General features: G+C 40.6%; 1 protein-coding gene across 2 annotated transcripts; it reads right to left on the bottom strand.

The window, feature by feature from the left end:
- Nucleotides 1–348: 348 nt before the first annotated feature.
- LOC103105498 (zinc finger protein 501-like) lies at nt 349–24,261 on the bottom strand. 2 transcript variants are annotated; one of them, XM_056825831.1, is made up of 6 exons: nt 23,993–24,261; nt 23,125–23,246; nt 18,465–18,624; nt 15,988–16,110; nt 14,551–14,677; nt 349–2,603 (listed from the first exon to the last, which is right to left on the bottom strand). In XM_056825831.1, exons 4-6 carry the CDS (start codon nt 16,018–16,020, stop codon nt 1,234–1,236), a joined length of 1,530 nt encoding a protein of 509 aa, XP_056681809.1. In that variant the 5' UTR covers nt 16,021–16,110; nt 18,465–18,624; nt 23,125–23,246; nt 23,993–24,261; the 3' UTR covers nt 349–1,233. The 2 variants fall into 2 exon arrangements, with proteins under 2 accessions (XP_056681809.1, XP_056681808.1); XM_056825830.1 differs by lacking the exon at nt 18,465–18,624.
- Nucleotides 24,262–24,489: the final 228 nt, after the last annotated feature.

Here is a 24,489-nt window from a genome sequence, read left to right as displayed (position 1 = left end):
TACCTAAAACAAAAGATACGGAACACTACAAAATGCAAAATGAATAATTTTGATTATATTAAATTAAAAAGTCTGCATCAGTTCTTGTCTTTCCAGTGTGTGCATAGAATGTGTTCCCCAGGACTTTCTTGCCCAGTATCCCATTTGTGTACTCATGTTGAATGCATACACTGTGCGCATAAGTACACAGGATAAAGTTTTGATGTGAACCTGCTTCTCTCTTTCCCTGATTGGGGCTGTGGAAGCTGGCTTTGAGCCAGGCCAGAGAATTTACTCATGTAGTCCTACTTTAGCTAGATAATTAGGTTTTGTACTTCTATTTTTAAAAATTAATTCTTCTACTTCAAGTGGTTCTTAATAAACTTTATAAAGTTAATACTTGGCATTTATTGATATTTATTTAAATCTTACACCAGGTTTTTCTGAGCTCCCCCTCCTCATTAATGATAAAATAATAGGATTCCATTACAATCATACTCCACCATTTGATCAGCCATTTCCCAAATGATGAGTTTCCTCTTAATTTCCAATTCTTTTGTTACTCCCAAAATAGCACCTTGAAATATTTTGCATTTTTAATATATATTTTAAGCCCTTTTCCTTTTTGTTTTTTAATGCCCATTAGATATAGTTCCAAACTGATCTCTCAAGAATGGCTGGATTAATTCAGAACCCCAAAAGGCCATTCCTTTTTCAATCTTCCCACATCTCCTCCAACTTTTGACACTTTCCTTTTCTGTCATAACAGTCAGTCTAATAGATGTGGGCTGGTCCCTCAGACTTGATATCATTTATATTTCTCCAAATGATGGTGGTCAACCTCCTCCTGAGGAAAGCACATAAAGTTGAGCACATACATTATGTTTTTTCCCCCACTATGAATTCTCTGAAATAAAGAAATGATCTTTGGCTGAAAGCCTTCCTACAGGAAATCCATTTGGAACTGATCTGTTAAGAAGACATTTTCTCATACTTAACAGGCTCTGGACTCTTCATTTCAAAGTCTTTCTTCATTCATGACAGAAATAAGATTTTTATCCAAAAAAATTCTTGCTTGGGAATAAGAGATGATTGTTACCTGAAGGCCTTACCATATTGATCACATTCCTAAAGTTTCTCTCTAGTGTGGATCCTCTTCTGTTAAATAAGTTAAGAGTGGAAATGATAGGCTCAGCCTCACTCATGAAGTCTCTCTCCAGTGGGGACTTTCTCACCTGAAGCAACTATAGAGCATTAAGAGAAAGGCTGTACGAATTTATTACATTCATAAAGTTTCTCTCCAGTGTGAATTCTCTGATGTGCAACAAGACTTGCCCTGTGTACAAAAGCCTTTCCACATTGTTTACATTCAAAAGGTTTCTCTCCAGTGTGGATTCTCTGATGTACAACAAGAGTGCCCCTCTCTGTAAAAGTCTTTCCACATTCTGTACATTCATAAGGTTTCTCTCCAGTATGGATTCTCTGATGCTTAGCAAGATCACTCCTCCATGTAAAAGCCTTTCCACATTGTTTACATTCATAAGGTTTCACTCCACTGTGGATTTTTTGATGTACAGCAAGATGGCTATGTCGTTTGAAAGTCTTTCCACACTGTTTACATTCATAAGGTTTGTCTCCAGTGTGGATTCTGTGATGTGTAGCAAGATGGCCACTCCGTGTGAAAGTCTTTCCACATTGTTTACATTCATAAGGTTTCTCTCCAGTGTGGATTCTCTGATGCTTAGCAAGATCACTACTCCATGTGAAAGCCTTTCCACATAGTTTACATTCATAAGGTTTCTCTCCAGTGTGGATTTTCAGATGTCCAGCAAGATGGCTCCTCTGTTTGAAAGTCTTTCCACATTGTTTACATTCATAAGGTTTCACTCCACTGTGGATTTTCTGATGTCTAGCAAGATGGCTCCTCTGTTTGAAAGTCTTTCCACATTGTTTACATTCATAAGGTTTCTCTCCAGTGTGGATTCTCTGATGTCTAACAAAATTACTCCTCTGTGTGAAAGCCTTTCCACATTGTTTACATTCATGAGGTTTCTCTCCAGTGTGGATTCTCTGATGTGCAGGAAGATAGCCCCTCTCTGTGAAAGCCTTTCCACATTGTTTACATTCATAAGGTCTCTCTTTAGAATGGATTTGATATGAACCAAGCTCAGAGTTACGACTGAAATGTCTCACTCCTTTATTACTCACGGAAAGTATTTCTACATGTTTACTCTTCAGATGTCTTCTGAGGTCTAAACTTGAGCCATAGGCAATTCTCCCTAGGTTACCTTGATACATTGGCATTTCAGGAGGTTTTACATGGAACTGATCAAATCCTACTTTTTCAAGAAAGCATTTGGTGTATTCACTATCCTGACAATAGTTATTTCCTGAGGTCACTTTCATATACTGATTTAGGACTGAATGGTGGCTGAATTTTTCTGCAATTTCATCAAATTCACAGTCACTCTTTTGATTTTTATTTATATTGATATTAAAGTCACAGATTTCTCTCAAAACGAAGTCACAGAGATCCTTATTCATGCCTCTTGGAAGGCCAGATCCTTCCACAAAAAGGCTCAGCTTTGTAGACATGTCCTTCACTTCAAAATTAGTCTCTGCCTCTAAAGAAAACAAATAATGATATGAGCACAGATGGAAAGGGGACATACATACACATGCAATATAAATTCTTTCTTCTGATGGCAATAAGTAAACGGATTATTATTCTATTTCCTAAGATCAAAAAAGTTTTCAAACTCAATCAAGAACCAGAGTTTGCATACACCATTTGGTCATCAACACAAGATGGAACATTTTAGAAATACTTTCACATACAATAACAATGAAACCTCCCAATGGATCTATAACAGGCAGCATGAAGATTTTCATCATCCTTCACAACTCATGTCATGAGTAGAGAATGGAGAAGTAACTTGCCCCACTTCCTTGCAAGTAGAATACAATTCAAACCCTGTGCCTAAGCATTCTTTGAACAATCTTTATCCATTGTCCTTTGTGTCTTTCCTTTAAAAATCACTCATTGATTAATCTTATAATTTTGTCAATCTCTCCTAACTTTCCAGCTATTGTTACCATCATTTTGGGTACCTTATCACATGGTTATTCTTGGTAAATTTTATATGCTAAGCTAAGGAACAACTTCACTCTTTTTAACTCTCATGCAGTAATTTTCACCAGAATGGGGAAAGAGGGGAGTGTGAATTTCAAAACTATTCCACCCTAATCAGACCATTCTTTAGAAGATATGATTTAGCTTTATCCTGATCAGTAACAATGGAGATACTTGGAATAACAGAATCAGGTCTTGGAAACTCTACATTCTTCATCCTACACAGTTTAACAAGATTTTGAAGGTCTGCATCAAACTCAAGATTTAATTATCTGAGGAGATGGCCTTCAAAAGACATGTGCAAAAAAAAAAAAAGAGGACAGACCTCTGGGCTGTCTTAAGTCAAGCTAAGTCCTCATTGGTATAGACGAGATGCAGAAAAATGATGTAAAAACATCCATATAAGGCACAGCACTTCCTGGCCCCTCCTTTTTTCCCTGGAGAGATGACTCTGGCTAGCAGTGTGCTAAGTATTCTGACATCTTGAGAGTGTTCAGTGGTGAGTTTTGCCTTGGAGCTGATTTCAGGTTCAGGCACCTTAGCTAAGCCTCTTTGAAGATCAAACTGATTCTTTCCTCCTTCACACTCAAAACCTTACTTTCTAGATCTCCTATCTTCCTGCCCGGTACTAGCCCCTTCCTTCCTCCTTCTTAAAATCTTCTCTACTATGTCAATTAAATCACCATAAAATTTGGCAGCTGACTTGGGTATTTATTTGGGATTTCCCTTGGTAACCACTTAAATTTACATGTTTTTCAATCTCAACCATACTTTTAACCTTTATAGTTGTGAGACAATATGAGTCATAACTATAGAAAGAAATAAAAAAATTTTAAAGAAAAAGAAAGAAAAACCTAGAAAGGTCTACATCAATTGATACAAGTGACATGAGAAGAACCGAAGAACTCTATACACAGTAACAGTAATATTGTATTATGGTCAACTGTGAAAGATTTTGCTCTAGTCTATAGTACAATGATCCAAGAAAATTCTGAAGGACTTGTAATAAAAATGCCACAGACTTTCAGAGAAAGAACAAATGGGGTCTGAATGCAGATCAAAGCAGACTGTTCTTCACTTTATTTTATTTGTATGTGTTTTTATTTTAGGGTTTTAAGCTTTATAGGAGTGTTCTCTCACAACATGACAAATATGGAAATATGTTTTGCATGATCATACATGTATAACTTGAACCAAAGGACAAAATTTGGATCTCAAAATGTTGAAGAAAAGTTTAAAAATTATTATTACATGCAATTAGAGGAAAAAAGTATTTTTCCTCTCATTGCTAAAGCTTACATTTCTAGTACAATATTAAATAATAGTGATGATAATGTGCATCCCTCCTTCAATCCTGATCTTACTGGGAAGGCTTCTAACTAATCTCCATTGCATATGATACCTGCTGATGGGTTTTAAACAACTACTACTTATTTTAAAGGATGGCCCTTTTACTATTTTGCTTTCTAGTGATTTTAAGAGGAATGTGTATTGTATATTATTGAAGGTCTTTTCTTCATCTACTGAGATAATCATTTGATTTCTGTTTGTAGCATACCAGGCATGTTGGCATCTGGGAAGTATGATTGATGTACTGATATTGTATTACCAGACACATGGTCAGACCTCTTGATGGTTATTGTATGAAAAGGGACAGGCGGAAACACTAGCAAAGGACGGGCAAATTCATGAGCTGGGTCTTGGCCACACTGCCTCAGGGCCACACTGCCTCAGCTCAGAGTGCTCATTAACATAGCGCGGTTCTATTAGAGCCCTCAGCGCAGAGTACACTCATTTGCAAAGTGTGGGATGGATTAAACTCCACCTCTTTGATCTCGTCATTATCAATTCAACCAATGTTAAAACCTATGTCATGTTACATATACGTTCCTAAAACCTTCAATAAATACTGGAGAGCCAGTGTGAAACTCACTCTTATTAACGCTCTCTTACCAGCTCTTTCTTACTAGCTCTCTCACCCTTCATTTCCTCTCTCCCTCTGTTCCCTCCTCTCTGCTTACTCTCTTGCCTCACTATATCCTTTTCCTAGCGATGTGGTCACCCCAGTGCCTACTATTGCTAGAGGAGGCACCAGGAGTTGCAACTCCCATCTTTTCTAGCTACGTTGTTGCCCCCAAAGCAGACTCTCTTCAAGGAGTAGATACTCCCCACCTGTTCTCTTATTCCTCGGAGTTCACATTACTCCCCATGTGTTTCTACTTTTGTCTTTGAGTCATTATTATTCTCCCATTTCCTTAGCCTCCTCTTTCCACCTCAGGTCATTACCTACAGACAAATGTTATAGGACTCCCGAGGGGGGTCACTATACTGTTAGATTGCTTACTGATATGGTTAATTATGCTGATAGTTTGCCTAATATTAAACCAGTCTTGCATCCCTGGTATAAATTCCACCTGGTCATAGAGAATAACCTTTATGTGCTATCTAAGATTTTTGCATCAAGATTGATTAGGGAAATTTGCCTATAGTTTTCTGTCTCTGCTTTTCCTCCCCGTTATTCATCAGCATCTGATTTGCATTACACTAAAAATTTCTTAGGATTCCTTTTCCCATTTTGCCAAATCATTAAAATCATAGGTAGAGTAATGCTCTATCGTACTGGCTTTTTTTTTTTTTAATGAACTCGTAATCTATTTTATTAGTTTAAAAGATTTTACTTTCAATTTTATTCATTGCGCCTTTGATATTTTTTTGGATTTCCAATTCAGTCTTTACTTGAAGGATTTTTAATTTGCTTTTTTTCATATTTTCCTTCTATTTTATTGATATAAGTATGCATGGATATAAATTTTCTCCTCAAGTACTGCTTTGGTTATATTCCACAACTTTTGATATGTTGTCTCCTCACTGTCATTTCTTTTGACATCATTTATTTGTTGACCCATCCCTTTTAACCAATGAATTTAAGATTTTTCTATCCATAAGTTCTTATTGATACTTTTATTGCATTTTGATCTAAAAGGGTGCAGTTATTACTTCTGCTTTTTTGCGTTTCACTGTGAAGTTTTTATACCCCATAACTGTAAAATGGAGATTTGAACCCCAGACTTCAATTCCCAAAAGTCCTTGGTAGTTCCCAGAATTCCCTATAATATCACCCTGAGTCCTCACCTGAGTGCAAGAACACAAATGTATTTAAACTGACTCTCCACCCACTTCAGCTCTCGCTCTGCTTCCCCTTCTAGGCACATGTGGCTGTCTACCTAGCAGGCAAGATGTAGAGTAAGTGGTTGTGAATGGGCTCTGGGCCTAGGCACATGCTTTTCTTAATTTGTATTTTCTTTATTTCTTAATTCTAATAATCTTTAATAAACCTCATAAAATATAATACTTTTAGAAAAGAAACTAATTTTAACTGTTACAGAACATGGTCTTTTGTGTTTTTTTTTTCATGTGCAGCTGAAAAGAAGATATATTCCTTTACTATTCCATTCAGTTTTCTCAAGATATCAATTAAATGTAATGTTTCTAAATTTTCATACAATTCCTTTCTTGCTTATGTTTTGGTGAGAGTTCTGATAGGGGAAGATTGAAATCCCCCACAAGTATAGTTTAATTGGTTTCTCCTCCATATTTTCTTCCTATTTCCACTTTCCCCTTTCCTTATTTCTTATTCCTCTTTCCATATTTTCCTTTGTTTTCTACCTTAAATATCTGGAGGCTATTACAATTGATGCATATATTTTAAGAACCAATATAGATTCATTGTCCATACTATCTTTTATCAAGATGTAATTATTGACCTTATCTCTTTTAATCAGATTTGTTTTTGCTTTACCTGTGTCTGAGATCATAATTGCTATTCCTGCTTTTCTTGTTTTAGTTGAAGCCCAACAGTTTCTCCTCTATCCCTTCCTTTACTCTCTTTATTTCTACCTTCATGGGGTAAATGTGGGATGAGTTAATGAAGGCTTAAGAAGTGTCTGGGGTCATGAAGTGTAAAGAGTGAAATTATGGTTGAGACTGAAAAAAATCTAAATTTAAGTGGTTGCCAAGGGAAATCCGAAATAATAAAATACCCAAGTCAGCTGCCAAATTTTAAGGTGATTTAATTGATAGTGGAGAAGATTAAGAAGGAAGAAGGGGTAGATTTTTTTCTCTCCCTCTCCCCCCACCTGATTAGTATCTGCCAGGGAAATCAGGAGACAAGGGAGTAAGGATTTGGAGTATGAAGGAGGAAGGAATCAGCTTGACCTCCAAAGGGGCTCAGCTAAGATGCCCAAACCTGAAATCAGCTCCAGGGCAAAAGGGCAAAACTCACCATCCAACACTCCAAGATGTCAGAACGCATAGCATGCTGCCAACCAGAGTTATCTCTCCAGAGAAAGAGGGGCCAGGAAGTGCCGTACCTTATACGGATGTCTTTTACATCATTTTTCTGTATCTCATCTGTACCAATGAGGACTTAGCTTGACTTAGGACAGCCCAGAGGTCTGTCCTTTTTTTTGCACATGTCATTGAAGACCATCTCCTCAAATAATTAAATCTTGAGTTTCCAAGACCTGATTCTATTATTCCAAGTATCTCCATTGTTACTGATCAGGAAATAGCTAAATCACATCATCTAAAGAATGGTCTGATTAGAGTGAAATAGTTTTGAAATTCACAAAACCTCCCTGAGGCCCGAGGAAGACTAGTCTCTCTGATGGGTCCTGTAAACATACCAGCTATGAAGTTACAATAGTTAGAGATAAGGGGGAAATAGGAGAGATAGAGAGACAGCAAAATCAATGTTTTGCTGGGCGCATTGACAAAAGCCAATTGGGGGCAGTCCCCATTGGCAGAAGAGTGTACATTCAAAATAAATGTTCAATCAACCACACCCCAAGGTTCATTCTTGATCTTGATGTAATGTAGGTTTTCTTGCATCTTTCTGCAACAGTTCATTCTCTGGATTTAGTAGTTAGCAAGCTTCTTCCTTGAAGATCTTTCTCGAACAAAAAAAAAATTCAAAATCTTGAATTTTTATTAAAAAAAAACATTTAGTTCAGCTCAGGATGCATTGTTCAGTTATGGGGGTGTATGAGTTAGTTATTAAAAGAATTCAAAAGCAATAAAAACAAAACAAAAAACAAAACAAAATTATATAAAGGGAAAAATATGGAAGAAAGTTAAACTTTTGGGAGAAAGAAAAAATAAAATTCAAAATCAGAATCAAAATACCAAAATCTATGTATATAAAATGTTGAGTAAGCAAGAATAAATTCATAATGGGCCTTTTATACTGGTCCAATTTAAAGTAATTTCTATCCCACAAGTCTGTAGGACAGAATGCAGTAATATTTCACTTACCCATTTACAGCCAAGACTACAAGCCATACTATAAGAAGGAAAGGAACCAGAATTCTATTTTGATAGGGAAGCATCATTCCCTGGTCTGATTTTTAGTCATTTTCAGGGATATAGGGAGCCAGCAAATTTTGGTACTTGTATGAGTACCTTACAAAGAGTGTAGATACAAGGAAGTCCTACGAATTAACATATGTCAAGTATCGCAACCTCGATTCCACATTAGTATTTCCTGTGTCCTCTTTTGGCACTATTCAGGTTAAGTCTGTGCTCCTTGTTTTTATCCCTTTTCCTGGAATCAGACACAAACATTAATCATAGTCCCATAACATTTTATCAATTAATGGCAGGTTCCCACAGTTTAAAGCTTTGGGGTATGTATTGATATTATAGCAAGTATATATATATATATATTAAACTTATATTATTGCAGAGAGAGAAAAAACATATTTAATTGTATGTACTTTAGTTCAAGAAATGAGGAAGAGGGGAAAAAATCAAACATTCTAATCAAAATAAAAAAGCAATAATAAAAAATAAGGGAAAAAGAAAAAAATCAGGAATTCAATGTGTTCTTGAAAAATAGCATCCACTTGTCAGTGGATTATTATCTTTAATGCATGTGATAGGATACAGTCAATCAAGTCTCAACAGAAGATGCTCTCTTTACATGTGAGCAATGAATCCAAGAGTCCTCTCCAACCTTTATAGATGTTGGAGTAGTTAACAATATTTGGAATGGTCCTTTCCAGGAAGACTGAGTTGCTCCAGTAAGCTGGAAATTCTTAATATACACCTTGTCTCCTGGGTTCAGGTCATGAACAGAAAAGTCTAGTGGTCCGACTTGTACTCCAGTTCCGGATTCAAGGACTTCACGTAGTTTGTGCTGTAATTCCTGTATGTAGGAAGCAATAGTAGTATCTCCCCCTAATAGTCATGTATATGCCGGGGAGAAAGGCTTAGCCTGTTTATAGGTGGATGTCCAAAAAGCATCTAAAATGGTGAGATGTGTAGGTCTCCTCTATGCCTGCTTCTAAGATAAAATAGACCCAGAGGGAGAATTTCAGGCCATTTTAAATGGGTCTCATTGCATAATTTGCCAACCATAGTTTTAACTTCTTTATTCATCCTTTCAACTTGGCCTGAACTCTGGGGACGATATGGAACACGGAATTTGGGAGTTATCCCCAAGCAAGAATATATTTGGTTTAAGACAGAATCAGTAAAATGACTTCCTCTATCTAAATTAATACATGCTGGCAGACCAAAACAAGGAATAATTTCTTTTAAAAGTACCTTAGCAACAAAAGCCTCTGTGGCTCAGGTGGCAGGAAATGCTTCTGGCCATCTGATCAGTTGATCTACTATGACTAGACAAAATTTATAATGTCTGGCCTTTGGCATTGTTATGAAATCTATCTGTAGGTGCTCAAAAGATGTGTAAGCCAGAGGACACCCACCAAAGGCTTTTCCATGAAAGGCGTGCTGGTTATATGCCTGGAAGGTCGAGCAGGCTGAACACACTTTAGAGGCTATGGTAGTTATACCGGGGGCTATCCATACTCTCTTAACAGAGTCCACGATGCCCTAGGTACCAAAGTGACCATTTTTATGAACAGATTGGCAAATTTGGTGATAGAAACTTCTAGGGAGCAGGGGTTTTCCCTCAGATGACACCCATACTCCATTAATCTGTTTTGCTTTAAATTTTTGTTTCTATTTTCCTACTTCCTTTTCATTATAGGAAAGTGATAAATTTAAATCATCAGTGGTTGTTAATGTTAAAATTAATTCAGGCCCTTCTATGGATGCTAGCTTTACAGCAGTATCTGCTCTGTCTTTTCCCCTAAAGACAGGGTCAGTGCCACCTGTATGGGCAGAGCAATGAACTACAGCTGGGGCATCAGGCAGTTTGAGAGCAGAAAGAACTTCATTAATAATTTCTGCATTAGCTATGTATTTTCCAGCTGAGGTTAAAAATCCTCTCTGGAGCCATAGCATCCCGACTGAGTGATAAATACCAAAAGCATATCTAGAATTCGTATAAATTGTTGCCTTTTTACCCTTGGCAATTGTACCGGCATGTTTCAGAGCTATGAGTTCTTCCCCTGGATTGCTAATGTTAGAGGGCAGTGAAGCTGACCACTCAGTGGCAAATTCTGTGACTACAGCAGCTCCAGTGTAGCGTATACAATCTCTCATAAAAGAAGAACCATCAGTAAATAAGACCAGATCTGAGTTGTTTAAGGGAGTGTCCAAGAGATCATCTCAAGGCTTTTCTGCCATGGACACTAGTGTTTCACAACTATGTAATGGTTCTCTTGAAGTTGGTAAATCTGGACGCAAGGTGGCAGGGTTAAAGGTTGAACAGAGTTTCAAGGTAATGTTTTCATTGTTTAATAAGGTTATTTCATACCTTGTAATTCGTTCATCAGAAAAATGCCTGTGTTCTATGTCTTAACAACAATGCTTCTACCTCATGTGGGAACATAATTGTTAATGGGCATCCCAATACTAGATCAACAGTTTTTGTCCCTAGTAAGGCTGTAGCAGCTACTCCTCTAAGACATGATGGTGCTCCTGATGCTACTGGGTCCAGTTAGGCAGAATAATAAGCAACTGGGCACTGAGAAGGCCCCAAAGCCTGAGTTAAAACACCTGAAGCTACCCCTCTTCACTCATGTATATACAAACTAAATGACTTGTTGTAATTTGGGATGCCTAGAGCAGGATATCCTTTTTTAGATCTGATAGCGCTGACAGGTGTTCTGGCTCTAATTTTAGGGGCTCAGGGACCGAATCCCTTGTTAGTGCTATAAGGGGTTTAGTAATTTCCCCATAGCAAGGAATCCATTGTCTACAAAACCCCGTTGCTCCCAAAATTGCTCTCAACTGTTTCTTAGTGGTAGTGTAAAAATGGAGACTTGAATCCAGGACTTCAATCCCCAGAAGTCCTTGCTCCACTTCCCCAGAATGCTTTGTAATATCACTGAATTCTCACCTGGGCCGAGATCGAGATGGGGTATTTAACCTGATTGGAAAGGCTTTTGGGGTTCTCTTCTCTTCCTGTCTCTGCTGGCAAGCAGACATGTCTCATGATGTGAGTGAAATTGAATTGGGCCTCTCGGCCCACCTGGCATGTGCCTTTCTTACTTGTATTTTTCTTAAATTCTCAACCTTTAATAAACCTCTAAAAATATCATATTCCTTGCAGAGAGAAACTAATTTCTACCTGCATCAGTTTCCCTTCCAATTTTAATTCTTACAGTAGGAGAGCTTAAATTTTGAATATTCTCAATTCTCTTGGGAGAAATAAAGCGGGCACCCTTGGTCAGGATGAACCTCAAATATTCTACTTTAGGGAGGCACCACTGAACCTTATCCTTCGAGATCTTATGCCTTCTTTTGTGCAATTCCAAAAGAAGGTGTTTACTATCTTCCTGACATGCTTCTGCATCTGAAGCCAATAGTAGGTCATCTACGCATTTGATTAATTTGTTGTTTTTAAATTTTATATTATCTGTAACTTGACTCAAAATTTGCGCAAATAAGCTTGGGTTGTCTACGAAACCTTGTGGAGGAAGATGACTCCAGGAGTACTGAAAGCCCTGCCAGGTGAAAGCAAAGATATGCCTGGAATTCTCATGTATGGGTATGGAAAGGAAAGCTGAGCACAAGTCTACTACTGTAAATTATGTAGCTGTGCTAGGAATAGAAGAAATAACAGTATTGATGTTGTTAACTACGGAGTGTCTCTTTATAACGTGATTGTTCACAGCCCTCAAATCCTGTAGGAATCTATAGAGGTGTTTGCCATCAGGCTCTCTTTTTGGTTTTTTAACATGCAGGATATTCGTGTTGTATTTAGATTTACAAGGATTATTCCCTGTGCAATTAATGAGTTAATTACTGGGGTAATTCCTTCAATTGCCTCTTTTGAGAGGGGATACTGAGGAATGGAAGGAGGTGGGCTAGATTTAGTTTTCATCTGCACAGGAACAGCCGACTTGAGTAAGCCTACATCGGAAGAAGATATGGCCCAAAGAGACTCTGGTATATCTTCAGGTATTACAAAGGTGGGATATTCTTTTCCCTCCTGACTCTCTGAAATCCTGGCACCTATAACAGTGTCATGTACATAGTAGGAGCTTAATCCATAATTGTTTAATTTAATACATGGAATAACATATAGAATATCCAAAGTACAAAGGATTCATTCAACTGAATTTTTTAACACTTTCCTTCCTAAAATAATAAAAATATGTTTCAACCCAGCAATACTACTATTAAGTTTATTTCCTAAGGTGATCAAGGAAAAAGGTAAAGAAACTATATATTCTAAAATATTTATAGCAGTTCTTTTTTGTGGTGGCAAAGAACTGGAAACTGAAGGAATATCCATTATTTGGGGAATGGCTGAACAAGTTGTCCTATTTCAGGTACTTCTCTTAGAGGAAACAGGCCTCTAGTTGAATTTTGTACTTGTGGGTCAGTTCAACTAGGAAGAGTTTCTCTAGGAGGTCAAGATCTCCTTTAGGCTGGAATTTGGTTTTGTGTAGGAGAAGGAACATAAGAAACTGGGAAGGGTTTGGGGGATTAAATTCAGCCAAAATTTGCAGACCACGAGAGGAGTAGTCTATTAGCTGAGAGAAGCAGTCTGTTAGCTGAGCTATAGGAAAGATGTTTTCCATCTCTATTTCAGGAAAGGAAATTTCCTCATTCAAAGGTTCAGAAACAGGTCTGTTTCTGGTAGAGTGGATGTTTGTCAATTGATCCTGTAAGAAACATTTAAAATCTTCTAATTGGGCTTGCATTTTATCCTCAATTTTTTTTTTATTTTAGCATCTCTAAATACAGTATTAAGGAGTACAAAAATGACATTACCTATTAATATAAAAAATTGGAGGTATGCTGTATTCCTCAATGTCCCTAATTCTTCAACTGCCATATAAATGTAGAAGAATGTAGTATTCTTTTTTATATATATATTTTGTAATTATTTTCTAAGGGTCTTCACAAAACAAGTGGGGAGCAGGACAAAGCCAAAACTTTCTACACTTTTTTTCCTACTCCTAATCTAGGCAGTTGTTTCCTAAGGGAAAGGAGATTTAGAATAAGCTCTCCCAACTAGGACCTCTCCCAGCTTAGGGCCCTTTTGCAAAGATTTAAAACAGCTGTGTTCTATCTAATTTAAGGAGAGAGGGGCCAGGAAGTGCCGTGCCTTATATGGACATTTTTTACATCATTTTTCTACATCTCATTTGTACCAATGAGGACTTAGCTTGATTGTTACTCATCAGGAAATACCTAAATCACATCTACTAAAGAATTGTCTGATTAGGGTGGAATAGTTTTGAAATTCACAGAAGTTGGCTTCTGCCCAGGTACGGGATATGGAGTAGTGTGTAGAGGATGGATTTTATGCACTCCCCTTTGCCCAGTTTTACTTCCAATTCCTCTTTGTCCTTAGAAAAGGACCCTTTCTGCCTACCTTTCAACTTATTTTCCTCAAGAGGCTCACCTTACTCTGATCCTTCTTCATTCTGTGACTAGAATTTTAGAAGCACTCTTTTAAGGCTCATCTGAGATTCTGAGGATGGTTCCAGCTTTTGCTTCTGCTATGCTGCCTTCTTGGCACTGTGTCTCCCATGAGTATTTCTTAACAAGAAATCCTTTCTAAAGATGAGACACATCCCAAATGGGAAAGGGCTACCATGGCAAGTAGCATTTCCCTTTCAATGGCCATCTGCAAGGAAAATCTGCCTTGGTATAGTAACAGAGAATTTGCAAACAAAATTCAAGTCTAATGAGGAGGCTGACTAGATGACTTTTATGATTAACTTTAGGAATGTAAATCTGTAACACTGTTTTAATTCATCACCTGAAGCTACCTAAAACAGAAGAGAGACAATTTCAGGAGCAAGAAAGGAAAGTCCCAGCTTCCCATTACAGAATTCAGTTTGTTCATTTTTCTCATTAAAATCAAGCAAGAGGAGAACCCTGTGCAGAGATCAGCAGTTTTGCTTTTTTTCATCATTGACAAAGGTTTAAAGTCCTGTACCACTGGCATGGAATGAAGACATTCCCTTAATGGCAGATTCAAAGTTAACTGAGGAAATGGTCCTTACCCACAGAGAGTAGATTCTGTACATTCTCCAGCATGACTTCCCTGTACAGCTCTTTCTGAGAATGGTCTAACAGGCACCATTCCTCCTGAGTGAAGTCCACAGCCACATCCTTGAATGTTATTGAACCCTAAACCAGCAAAAATCACAAGACTTAGAGCTGAGCCTACAGAATTCATCCAATCTAGTCCTCATCAACTAACTTGAAGAAACTGAAGCTCACAAGGGACTCAACTCACCCCAAACTCTTTACCTTGAAGAGTGTCAAAGCCAACACTAGAGACCAGTCATTCAGAGACCATTGGAATAGTGACAAAGGCATTTTGGGTCTGTAGTGAGAATCATGTTGGAGGAGTAAAACTTGAACTAGTGTCTCACTCTGAAATGCTTTTCTCTATGGAATTAGGGAGAGGGTATGTGCTCTTTGAGGGACAAAGGATTCCATGGAGAAGAGAGAAGGGGTTCTGAAATCCCTCCTCATCATAAGTGTCAGAATTGTTCTGGTAAGAACATTTTTTTGAAGTTTGTGAGAAGGTAGCAAGTACTATGTATTCTGGGGAAAAAATATTACTGAAGCAATGTGGACTGATCACCTGTAATCTGTTTTGCTACTAATAGCAGTGTAAGATCAGGCCAATTCAGAGGAATTGTGAAAAGAAGGCAATCCACGTCCAGAGAAAGAACTATGGGAGTAGGAACCCAGAAGAAAAATCAGATTCATTACCTGGTTCTATGAGTATATGATAGGGGGTTTTGGTTTTTAAAGATCACTTTATTCCAAATATGAATAATATGGAAATAGGTTTTGAAATAATGCATGGATAAAACCCAGTGGAATTGTTTGTCAGCTCTGGGAGGGAGGCGGAAAGAGGGGACAGAGGGAATAGGATTCATGTGATCATGGAAAATTATTCTAAACAAATTTGTTAAGGAAAAAAAATAAAATAAAGGCACCAAAATGAAAATATTGAGAAAGCAACAGGTTAGATAATCCTATTAGGTTCAGGGTAAATGATTTGAATAGTAAAAGACCAAAAATTTCTGTATAGTAAGTGTACTTTAAGTTCATGAGTTTAATAATATTTGAAAAGCAGATCTCAAATTCCCATCCTTTTTCTCCTACTAAAAAGACACCTTTTCCTGACTGTGCCCTCACTTGATCTCACCCCAAACCTCTTCCAAAGACTCCCAGCAGGCCTGACTGACCTGTCCAACTCCCAGGACCTGGAGGTCAGGAGAATAGACTGTCTCTGGGCTATCCCTGGAATTGTGGGATACATGGCCATTCCCCTCTGATGGAATCTGTCACACTCAAGGTTGGATGAATAAATGAGAGCACTTGGGCCTGTCTGCAATTGTGGGTGACCTTTGAGGTCTCACTGACAGCAAGCAATGATGCCACACCTGGCCTTGGGGGAGCTTGGGATGAACTTCACTCACCTGGAAAGGGGGCCTCTGGGTCCTGGGGGCCATTTCCTCTGCCTCAAGTGTCTCTGCTTGGGCCAGACTGTGGTCCTACAGGGGGTGGGAGCTGAAAGGTGGGAAGACTTCCTCTTGATCCACCTATGGGGAATGAGAGAGGAAGAGGGCTCAGGGCAGCTCCCACGATCCTTACCCTGGCCTCAGAGGGGACTCTTCTCACAGGAGAGAACAGGGAGCCTCAGATTTGGAAAGGACCTTGGACTGGCCAGGAAGAAGCCTCCCCACCCCCTCTGCTGCTCTCATTGGCTTCATTCGATTCAGAAACTGCATTGGGTGCATAGGGTAGAATGCAGGAGACTCCTAGGAGTACAGATTACTGGGTAATGGGGGGCAGGAGACCCTGGACAGGGAGATGGGCATCAGGTGGAGAATGGGGGGAAATGTGTTAGCAATTGTTCTGTGCCCGAGATCAGAGCTCCTTCCATGGTCTGTGGGCACTGGCATTCCCCCCCCTCCCCAACCAGGCTCATGTTTGGTGCTTCTCCCCCTGGACCTTCAGGGAAGGGCCAACACCATCCTGCCCACAACTCTGTGAATGCACCCCTCCCTCACAAGACACATATTCTTTCCCCCACCTCTCTGGTTGCAGGAGCCCCAGGGCTTCTCCTTTTCCCAACCCTGACTTCCTGGCCTACTTACCCACAACTAGTCCACTAGGGTCTCTTCACTCCCCAAGAATTAGGGAGCAGAAAGTCTTCTCTGACTGAGTGGGGAACCCGGGACCACCTTTTGCATTGACTTCCTCCCTGCCCCCTCTCACAGAGGAAAGTCCCCAAGAGCAGATGTGTGAGAGCACTCTAGGAGCAGAGACTGCCCTTATGAGATTCCCAGCATGCCTTGGGACTACAGAGGGAGATGTCAAGATTTGGGTGCTGTCAGGACCCAGTCATTCTGGGAAATGTAGTCTTACTTCCTACGTTTGGCAGCCTGGTGGAGGAGGGGCCACGCACCAAGTGTTTCTAGTCTCCCTGGCTTCAGCCGGGTCCTTTTACTTTCCTTTCTGGTACTTTTAGCTTTGATCCTGCTGGACCTCCTTCCTGTGATATAGGAGGCCACTATGGAAAGAAACATGGAAGTGTTTCTGAGAACACAGACCAAGGGTGAGAAGGGACCCAAGAAGCCCCTGAGCTTGACCTCCTCATTTCAGGGAGGACCAAACTGAGGCAGACAAGCTGGTCCTTGTCCTGAATGAGGGGCCCGAGGAGGGATGGTTCTGGTGCCCCATTGATCCTAAATGCAGGGCCCTGGCCTGGAAAAGTCCCACTTCCTGTAGTTTAGGAACAATGACTGTATTTCTCTGTCAAACCTGGCTCCGAGATGCCATCTAGTCTATGGCTTTTTGCACTTCCTTTGCCTTAAGGATCCCAAAGAACTTCTTCCTCTTCCACAGAATTTGGTAACTCAGTGAAGGGGGCAAAGAGGGTTTTCAGGGCTGAGAGGGAACCTTCCCGATACCCCCTCTGTGACAAGGGCTGAGGGCTGCCTGGACCATCTCCTCATCAGGCTTTCACCAGTTGGAGTGTCTCAGGGGGGCTCCAGGGAAGGGCTGAATAATGGGCTCCTCAAAGTCTGTTAAACTGCCTGAGCAAGTTCTGGGGTCTCTGGTCACTGCGGAGGCCCCTGACCTCCGTGGCCCGTCCCAGGGCTGATGCTGGCCTGACCCAGACAGGGATCTAACCCAGAAACTGACGCGGCTCACCCCAGATCACTCTCTCACGTGACTTCAGTCCTACCAGGAGGAAGCAGCGGAGGTAGTTGGGAGCCCACTTTGGCCAGTGCTGAGACCACAGGATCCCTCCCAGCTCCTGCCTTCCTCTCTTCTTTCTCCAACATCTATTTGCATTAAACATGAAGCCACTCCAGATCCAACAGGGTTTCTCCATCTGCTTTCCGTGCACAGGAGCACTGCCAGGAAGAATCCTCCCCGCAGAAGCCAGCGTGTGTGCAGGGAGTGAAGCCTGGCTCAGCATTTTACAGAGATTTTCTCCTTCAAGTAAGGGTGCATGTTACATGAACTAAGAGAAAGGTGAGAATCACTAAGGCCTAAGTTAAACAGTTTTAAAGCTTAACAAAAATATAAGTAAAGGGGGCAGCTGGGTGGCTCAGTGGATTGAGAGTCAGACCTAGAGATGGGAGATCCTGGGTTCAAATCTGGTCCCTAGCTGTGTGACCCTGGACAAGTCACTTAACCCCCACTGCCTAGCCCTAACCACTTTTCTGCCTTAGAGCCAATACAATTCTGTCTTGACTCCAAGACAGAAAGTAAGGGTTAAAAAAAAAAAATATATATATATATATATATATATATTTATGTAAAATGCCTTCTAAAATCATGACTTATACTAATTATCTTAGAATTATAATTATAATTATCTTAAAACTATTACTACATTAAAATCTAATGGATAAGACAATAGGGGTATTTTCTCACTCACAGTTCTGAAACCTCTGGAAGTTTAGGATGATATCCAAGGAGTCACACCTAAAAAGTCTTTAATAGTTCCTTAGGCAGTGAAGAATTTCCCACTTTGGTTAATGATATCTTCCAGAGACAAGAGGCTCCTTGGCAGGTACAGGGTTGACTCTGATGCCCATCTGAAAGGAAAAGCTGTCTGCGTATGTATTAACTGAGATTTTGCACACAAAATTCAGGTCCAGTTAGAGGGTAGACTAGATGACTTCTGAGATTAGCTTCAGGAATAGGAATCTGTAACTGTGGTTTAAGATTTGAACTGAAGCTACCTAAATTAGAAGTGAGACAATTTCATGAGCATCAAAGTAAAGTACCAGATTCCCATCATAGAGTTCAAAGTCATTTTTAAAAATGAAAACGAGGCAGCAGAAGGAACCTGTGCAGAGAAAAGCACTTGCTTTGTTAATGGAAGAAACAAAGTTAGCAGAGGAAATTGTCTTTACCAACAGAAAGCAGATTCTGCACATTCTCCAGCATCATCTTTAAGCACTGCTCTTTCTGAGAATGGTCCAACAGGCGCCACTCCTCCTGGGTGAAGTCCACAGCCACCACCTTGAATGTTAATGACCCCTAAACCAGCAAAAGTCACAAGATTCAAAGCTGAGCCTTCAGAATTCCTCTTGACCAATCCTCCTGGTGGCTGGTCTAGCATAATCTCAAACTGCACTCAAATGCATCATGCTTTGCCAGCCCTGATCTAAACATTGGGGATACAAGAGGTGTAAAAGAAAGTGTCTCCTCAGGTAGCATATGATCTAATGGAGAAGCAAACTCGCCCACAAATACCAGTAAAGAATGATGGGAAATAATTATGGAGGGGAGTTACTAGAAGAGAGAAGGTCTTGGAAAAGGCTCCTCATAAAAGATGGAATCTGAGTGAAAGCAGAAGGCAGGGAAGCCACTAGATGCAAGAGGGGGAGCATCCTAGGGAGAAAAGAGAAGCACAGAAAGATCTCTGAGGGGGAGATAAGTGGCTCAATGGATAAAGTGCCAAGCCTGGAGATGGGAGGTCCTGGGTTCAAATCTGTCCTCCTAGTTGACTACTCCTTATCACTCTTCTGCCTTGGAAACCATACTTCATATTGATTCTAAAAGACAAGGAAAGGATTGTAAATGGAAGGGATATATCTGGGCTTATCAGCTAAGAATACCTAGAGTTGATGCTTACCAAAAGCTTGGGGAAAGGCTGACAGACTATCTCTCAGAAACTCCTTCTGTTATATAGTTTCTGTTGCTTTAAGGTTGGTTTTTTTCAGGCAGCACTGCAGGGGAATTCCTCATGTATTCTTTGAAATGGGACGTCTTTAGAAACTTGGGGTGTCCAAGAAAGCCTGTTTCCCCATATTATTATAATTAACCTTGAAAACATATTAAATTCATAATTATTTATTTGAGAGAGAGAAATGAGCAGTCTACCTAGATCTCTGACGTAAGCTGTAGAAGCATAATCTTAAGCTTTGCCATGTAGAAATGGGCCTGTAACAATGGCCTCAGAGCTAAACCCTCCTTCTCCCTCCATCTCTATTTCTTGCCTGATAGTTTCCCTTCATACAAACTATTTACTGCCCATCCAGTATTTCCCCCTGTCCCCCTCCCTCCTCTGCTGGGTTCTGGCCTTGGATCCCAGGACCATCACCACCTCCTACTCCCCCTCAACAGTCCTCTCTGCCTCACTCCTCCCTTTTGTCCTGACCTAGAAGTGTCTGGGTTCTCCTCCTCTGGTTTTTAAACAAGGATGGCCAGTTGTCTCCAGTCCAGACTGTTGTTTCTGTCCCCTACCTTCAGCCATACCCTCAGCACATATCAAACCCCATATAAGCTGGTTGTTGCCTTTCCTTGGGGCCTAACCTCTTTGGAAGCTATTCGGGGAGTTTAACAGAGACTTTGAGGAGCTCATTAGTCAGTCCCTCCCTGGAGCATCCCGAGAGACCACAACTGGTGAAAGCCTGATGAGGAGACGGTCCAGGCAGCCCTCAGCCCTTGTCACACTCAGGGGGACTCGGGAAGGTTCCCTCTCAGGCCTGAAAACCCTCTTTGCCTCCTTCACTGAGTCACCAAATTCAGTAGAAGAGGAAGAAGTTCTTTGGGATGCTTAAGGCAAAGGAAGGGCAACAAGCCATAGACTAGATGGCATCTCGGAGCCGGGTTTGACAGAGAAATAGTCATTGTTCCTAAACTACAGGAAGTGGGGCTTTTCCACGCCGGGGCCCTGCTATTAGAATCCATATGGCAGAGGGTGGTCCTCTTTGAAATGAGGAAGTTGGGCTCAGAGGCTTCTTGGGTCCCATCTAACCCTAGATCTATGTTCTGTGGTAGTAGAAAGGCAGAAGAAAAACATAAGACTGATCACATTGTTTGATGGGGATATGACTGGGGATGTTGACTTCAAATGATCACTCTGCTGCAAATAATAATATGGAAGTAGGTTTTGAGCAATGATACATATAAAACCCAGCGGAATTGCTCCTTGGCTCCGGGAAGAGGGAAGATGGAGGAAAGGAAAAGAACACGAATCATATAACCATGGAAAAATATTCTAAATTAAATTAAAAATTTTAAAATAAAATAGAAAAATAAATATATAATACATAAAAATGTTAAAAGCTTACATAATATATTAATGCTTATATAATATAAAATTAATTAAAACAGAAAACAAAATGAATATATAATATTAAATATTAAAGAAAAGAAAATTTAAAAACTATTAAACTAAACTAAAAATTTTTTAAATGTTTTTAAAAGATTGTACGCCCTTTGATCCAGCTATAACTACTACTGGGTTTGTAGCCCAAAGAGAAAATAATGAAAAATGTTTGTACAAAAAAAATATATCTGTGCTTTTTGTGATGTAAAGAAATTGGAAAATGAGGGAGTGTCCATTGATTGAGGAATGGCTGGATAAAATGTGGTATCTGATGGGGATGGAATTCTATTGTGCAGTAAGGAATGATGAACTGGAGGATTTGTATATGAACTAGAGGAACCTCCAAGAACTAACACAGAGTGAAATTTGCAGAACCAGAACAACACTGTACACAGTAGCTGAAACAATAAGGGATGATCAAATGTAATCGACTTTGCTAATAGCAGTGTAATGATTGTTGATTATAATGAGTTTTAATTAGTTGTCTCCTTATGAGCAGGGTTTTGGTCAGAGAAAGGGTTTGTGACTTTTACACTGTCCCCTTTAAGAGATGGAACATAGAAAGCTGGGTGCTGGCCATTTAAGGGAATAGCATGAATTCCAGTGAGAAGGAAAGAACTAGGGGCTTAAGGGAATAGCATGAATTCCAGTGAGAAGGAAAGAACTAGGGGCTTAAGGGAATAGCATGAATTCCAGTGAGAAGGAAAGAACTAGGGGCTCCGTCTTCTCGGGCAATTGGAGAGGACAGGGGTGGCTGTTTAGGCTCTCTCTCTGACATTTGGTGGCGATTGAAGAAAAAGAGACATAAGAAAGTTAAGAAGATTTTGATTTAAAGAAGATAAAGAGAAATTCCTACTTGTAATTAAGAACCTGTTTACTGAGAGATTTTCCCCTCAGAGCCAGAGGGGGCGTCAGAGGGCTCTGTCTGTGGCACCTGAGACAGGCTGGTTAACCTTTGGATTTGAGTGGGGGAGACAGAGGAGCTGAATTCAGATTCTCTGTCTAGAGAATCTGAGAGATACATGAGTAATTTAAGTTGATATATATATTTAAGGAGGATAAAGAAGAGTTAATAAATTAGAATAGGTTTAGCTAGTTAAGAGAATATTTTAAGATAGTTGAGAATAGTTAAGGAGGTTTGCCTTGGCAAACAAAAAGACACTTGTGAGTTGTATTTAGACATGGTAGTATAAGGTTGATATAAGAGATTTCCTATCCCATTCCTAGTTTCTAGTCTCCTATCTCCTCTCCCTACCTCAACTATAAACAAAGTAGGGTGGGATCAACTGCCTCAGGTCTTCAATCTGCCGCCTGGATAACAGTTCAATATATCAGCTTTAGCTATATCAATATCAGCTTTAGTTTGATAACATGATTCAGGACAATCCTGAGGGACTTGGGAAAAAGAAGTCAATCCACATCTAGAGAAAACACTGTGGAAGTGAAACTCAGAAGAAATTATACAATTTATCACATAGTTCTATGGGTATATAATTGAGGGTTTTAAGATCCCTGTATTACAAATATGAATATAATGAAAATAGGTTTTCAGCAATAATATATGTATGACCCAGTAGAATCCACGGGAGGGAAGAGGGGAGACAATAGGAATCATGTAACCAGGGGAAAATATTCTAAATAAATTTTTTGAAAAGTTGAAAATTAAAAAAATAAGGAATGAAAATGAAAAATAGTTAGAAAGCAACAGGTTAGATAATCTTGTTAGGTTCAAGGTAATGATCTGAATAGGAAAAGGAAAGACCTAAAGTTTCTGTATGATAATAGTTTAATAATATTTGAAAAGCAGACTTTTTAGCCCTCCCCTGGAAAATTCCCAGAAGACAGTTGGAGATTGTGGGTGACCTTTGAGGTCACACTGACAGCAATCAGTGATGGTACCCTGGGAGAGTTTGGAAAAACACAGGTCTTAGTTCTAAGGGGAATTTGGCCAGGGCTAGAGATGGACTACACTCACCTAGGAAGGGGGCCTCTGGGTCCTGGGGGCCATTCCCTCTGGCTCCAGGGTCTCTGCTTGGGTCAGACTGTGGTCCCTCAGGGAGTGGCAGCTCCAAGGTGAGCAGACTTCCTCTTATACACCTGTGGGGAATTAGAGAGGGGGGAGGGCTCAGAGGGGCTCCCAGGCCCTTCCCTGGCCTCAGAGGAGACTCTTCCCCACAGGAGGGGACAGGGAGCTTCAGGCTGGTAAAGGACCTTGGACTGGTCAGGAAAAAGTCTCCCCACCCCCTCTGCTGCTCTCTTTGGCTTCATTCCATTCAGAAACTGCATTTGGTGCACAGGTGGATTGAGGGAGACTCCTAGGAGAGGTTATGGGTAATGAGGGACAGGAGACACTGGACCGGGAGATGGGCATCAGTTGGAGGTTAGGGGGAAATATGTTGGCATTTGTTCTGTGCCAGAGATCGGAGCTCCTTCCATGGCCTGCGGGCACAGGCACCCCCCACTCCAACCAGGCTCCAGTAGGCTGCTTCTCCCCAGGGACTTTTGGAGAAGGACCCGGCCCAGCCCCTCCCCCATCCGGTGACTACACTCCCCTCCCCCAGCGGGGAGGGGTAAGAGGAGGGTGGGGGCCCATTTTCTCCTCAGGTGCAGGGCAAAGCACCGCCCAGGTTCCTAGTGGCTGCCTGCCACCAGCACTTTTCCCCCTTCTATGGTAGTTTAATGCGATGAACAGACACAGAGAGAAACAGGAATCCACATATGGACAGTTAAGACACAGGGACCTCCCCCACCACACACACTCACACCCTTCCACACCTCCCAGCCTGGTCCAACGAGCACCGGAGCTTCTCCCTTCCCCAACCCCGACTTCCAGGTTCAATTACCCGCAACCAGGAGTTACGAAGAAAGTCTCCACTGAAGAAACCTCATTTACTCTCGCCCCCTCTCAAGAACAACGTCCCAAAAAGTACACGAGTAAACACTCCACAAGCAGAAACAGCCCCCAACGGATACCCAACATGCACGGGGAGAGGCATCAAGACCAAGACCCAGGCATTCTGGGAAATGGAGTCTTCCAGAATGGGAGTACAAAGGCTTGGAGGACGTCCTCCCAGAGGCATTCTGGGAAATGGAGTCTTACTTCCTGGACCTCTAGGTTTGGAGCCCTGGTGTAGGCGGGGCCATGCACCAAGTGTTCCCGGTCTCCCTGGCTGCAGCCAGGTCCTTTTAGTTTCCTTTCCTTTCTGGTACTTTTAGCTTTAATCCTCCTGGGCCTCTTTTCCTGTCATATAGGAGGCTGCTATGGAAAGAAACACGGAAGCGTTTCTGAGAACACAGACCGACGGTGAGAAGGGACCCAAGAAGCCCCTGAGCGCGACCT

The sequence above is a fragment of the Monodelphis domestica genome, chromosome 4, assembly GCF_027887165.1.
Source record: "Monodelphis domestica isolate mMonDom1 chromosome 4, mMonDom1.pri, whole genome shotgun sequence".
Lineage (NCBI taxonomy): Eukaryota > Metazoa > Chordata > Mammalia > Didelphimorphia > Didelphidae > Monodelphis > Monodelphis domestica.
Note: the sequence above shows the minus strand (reverse complement) of the source record. Positions and strands in the feature narration are given on the sequence as shown.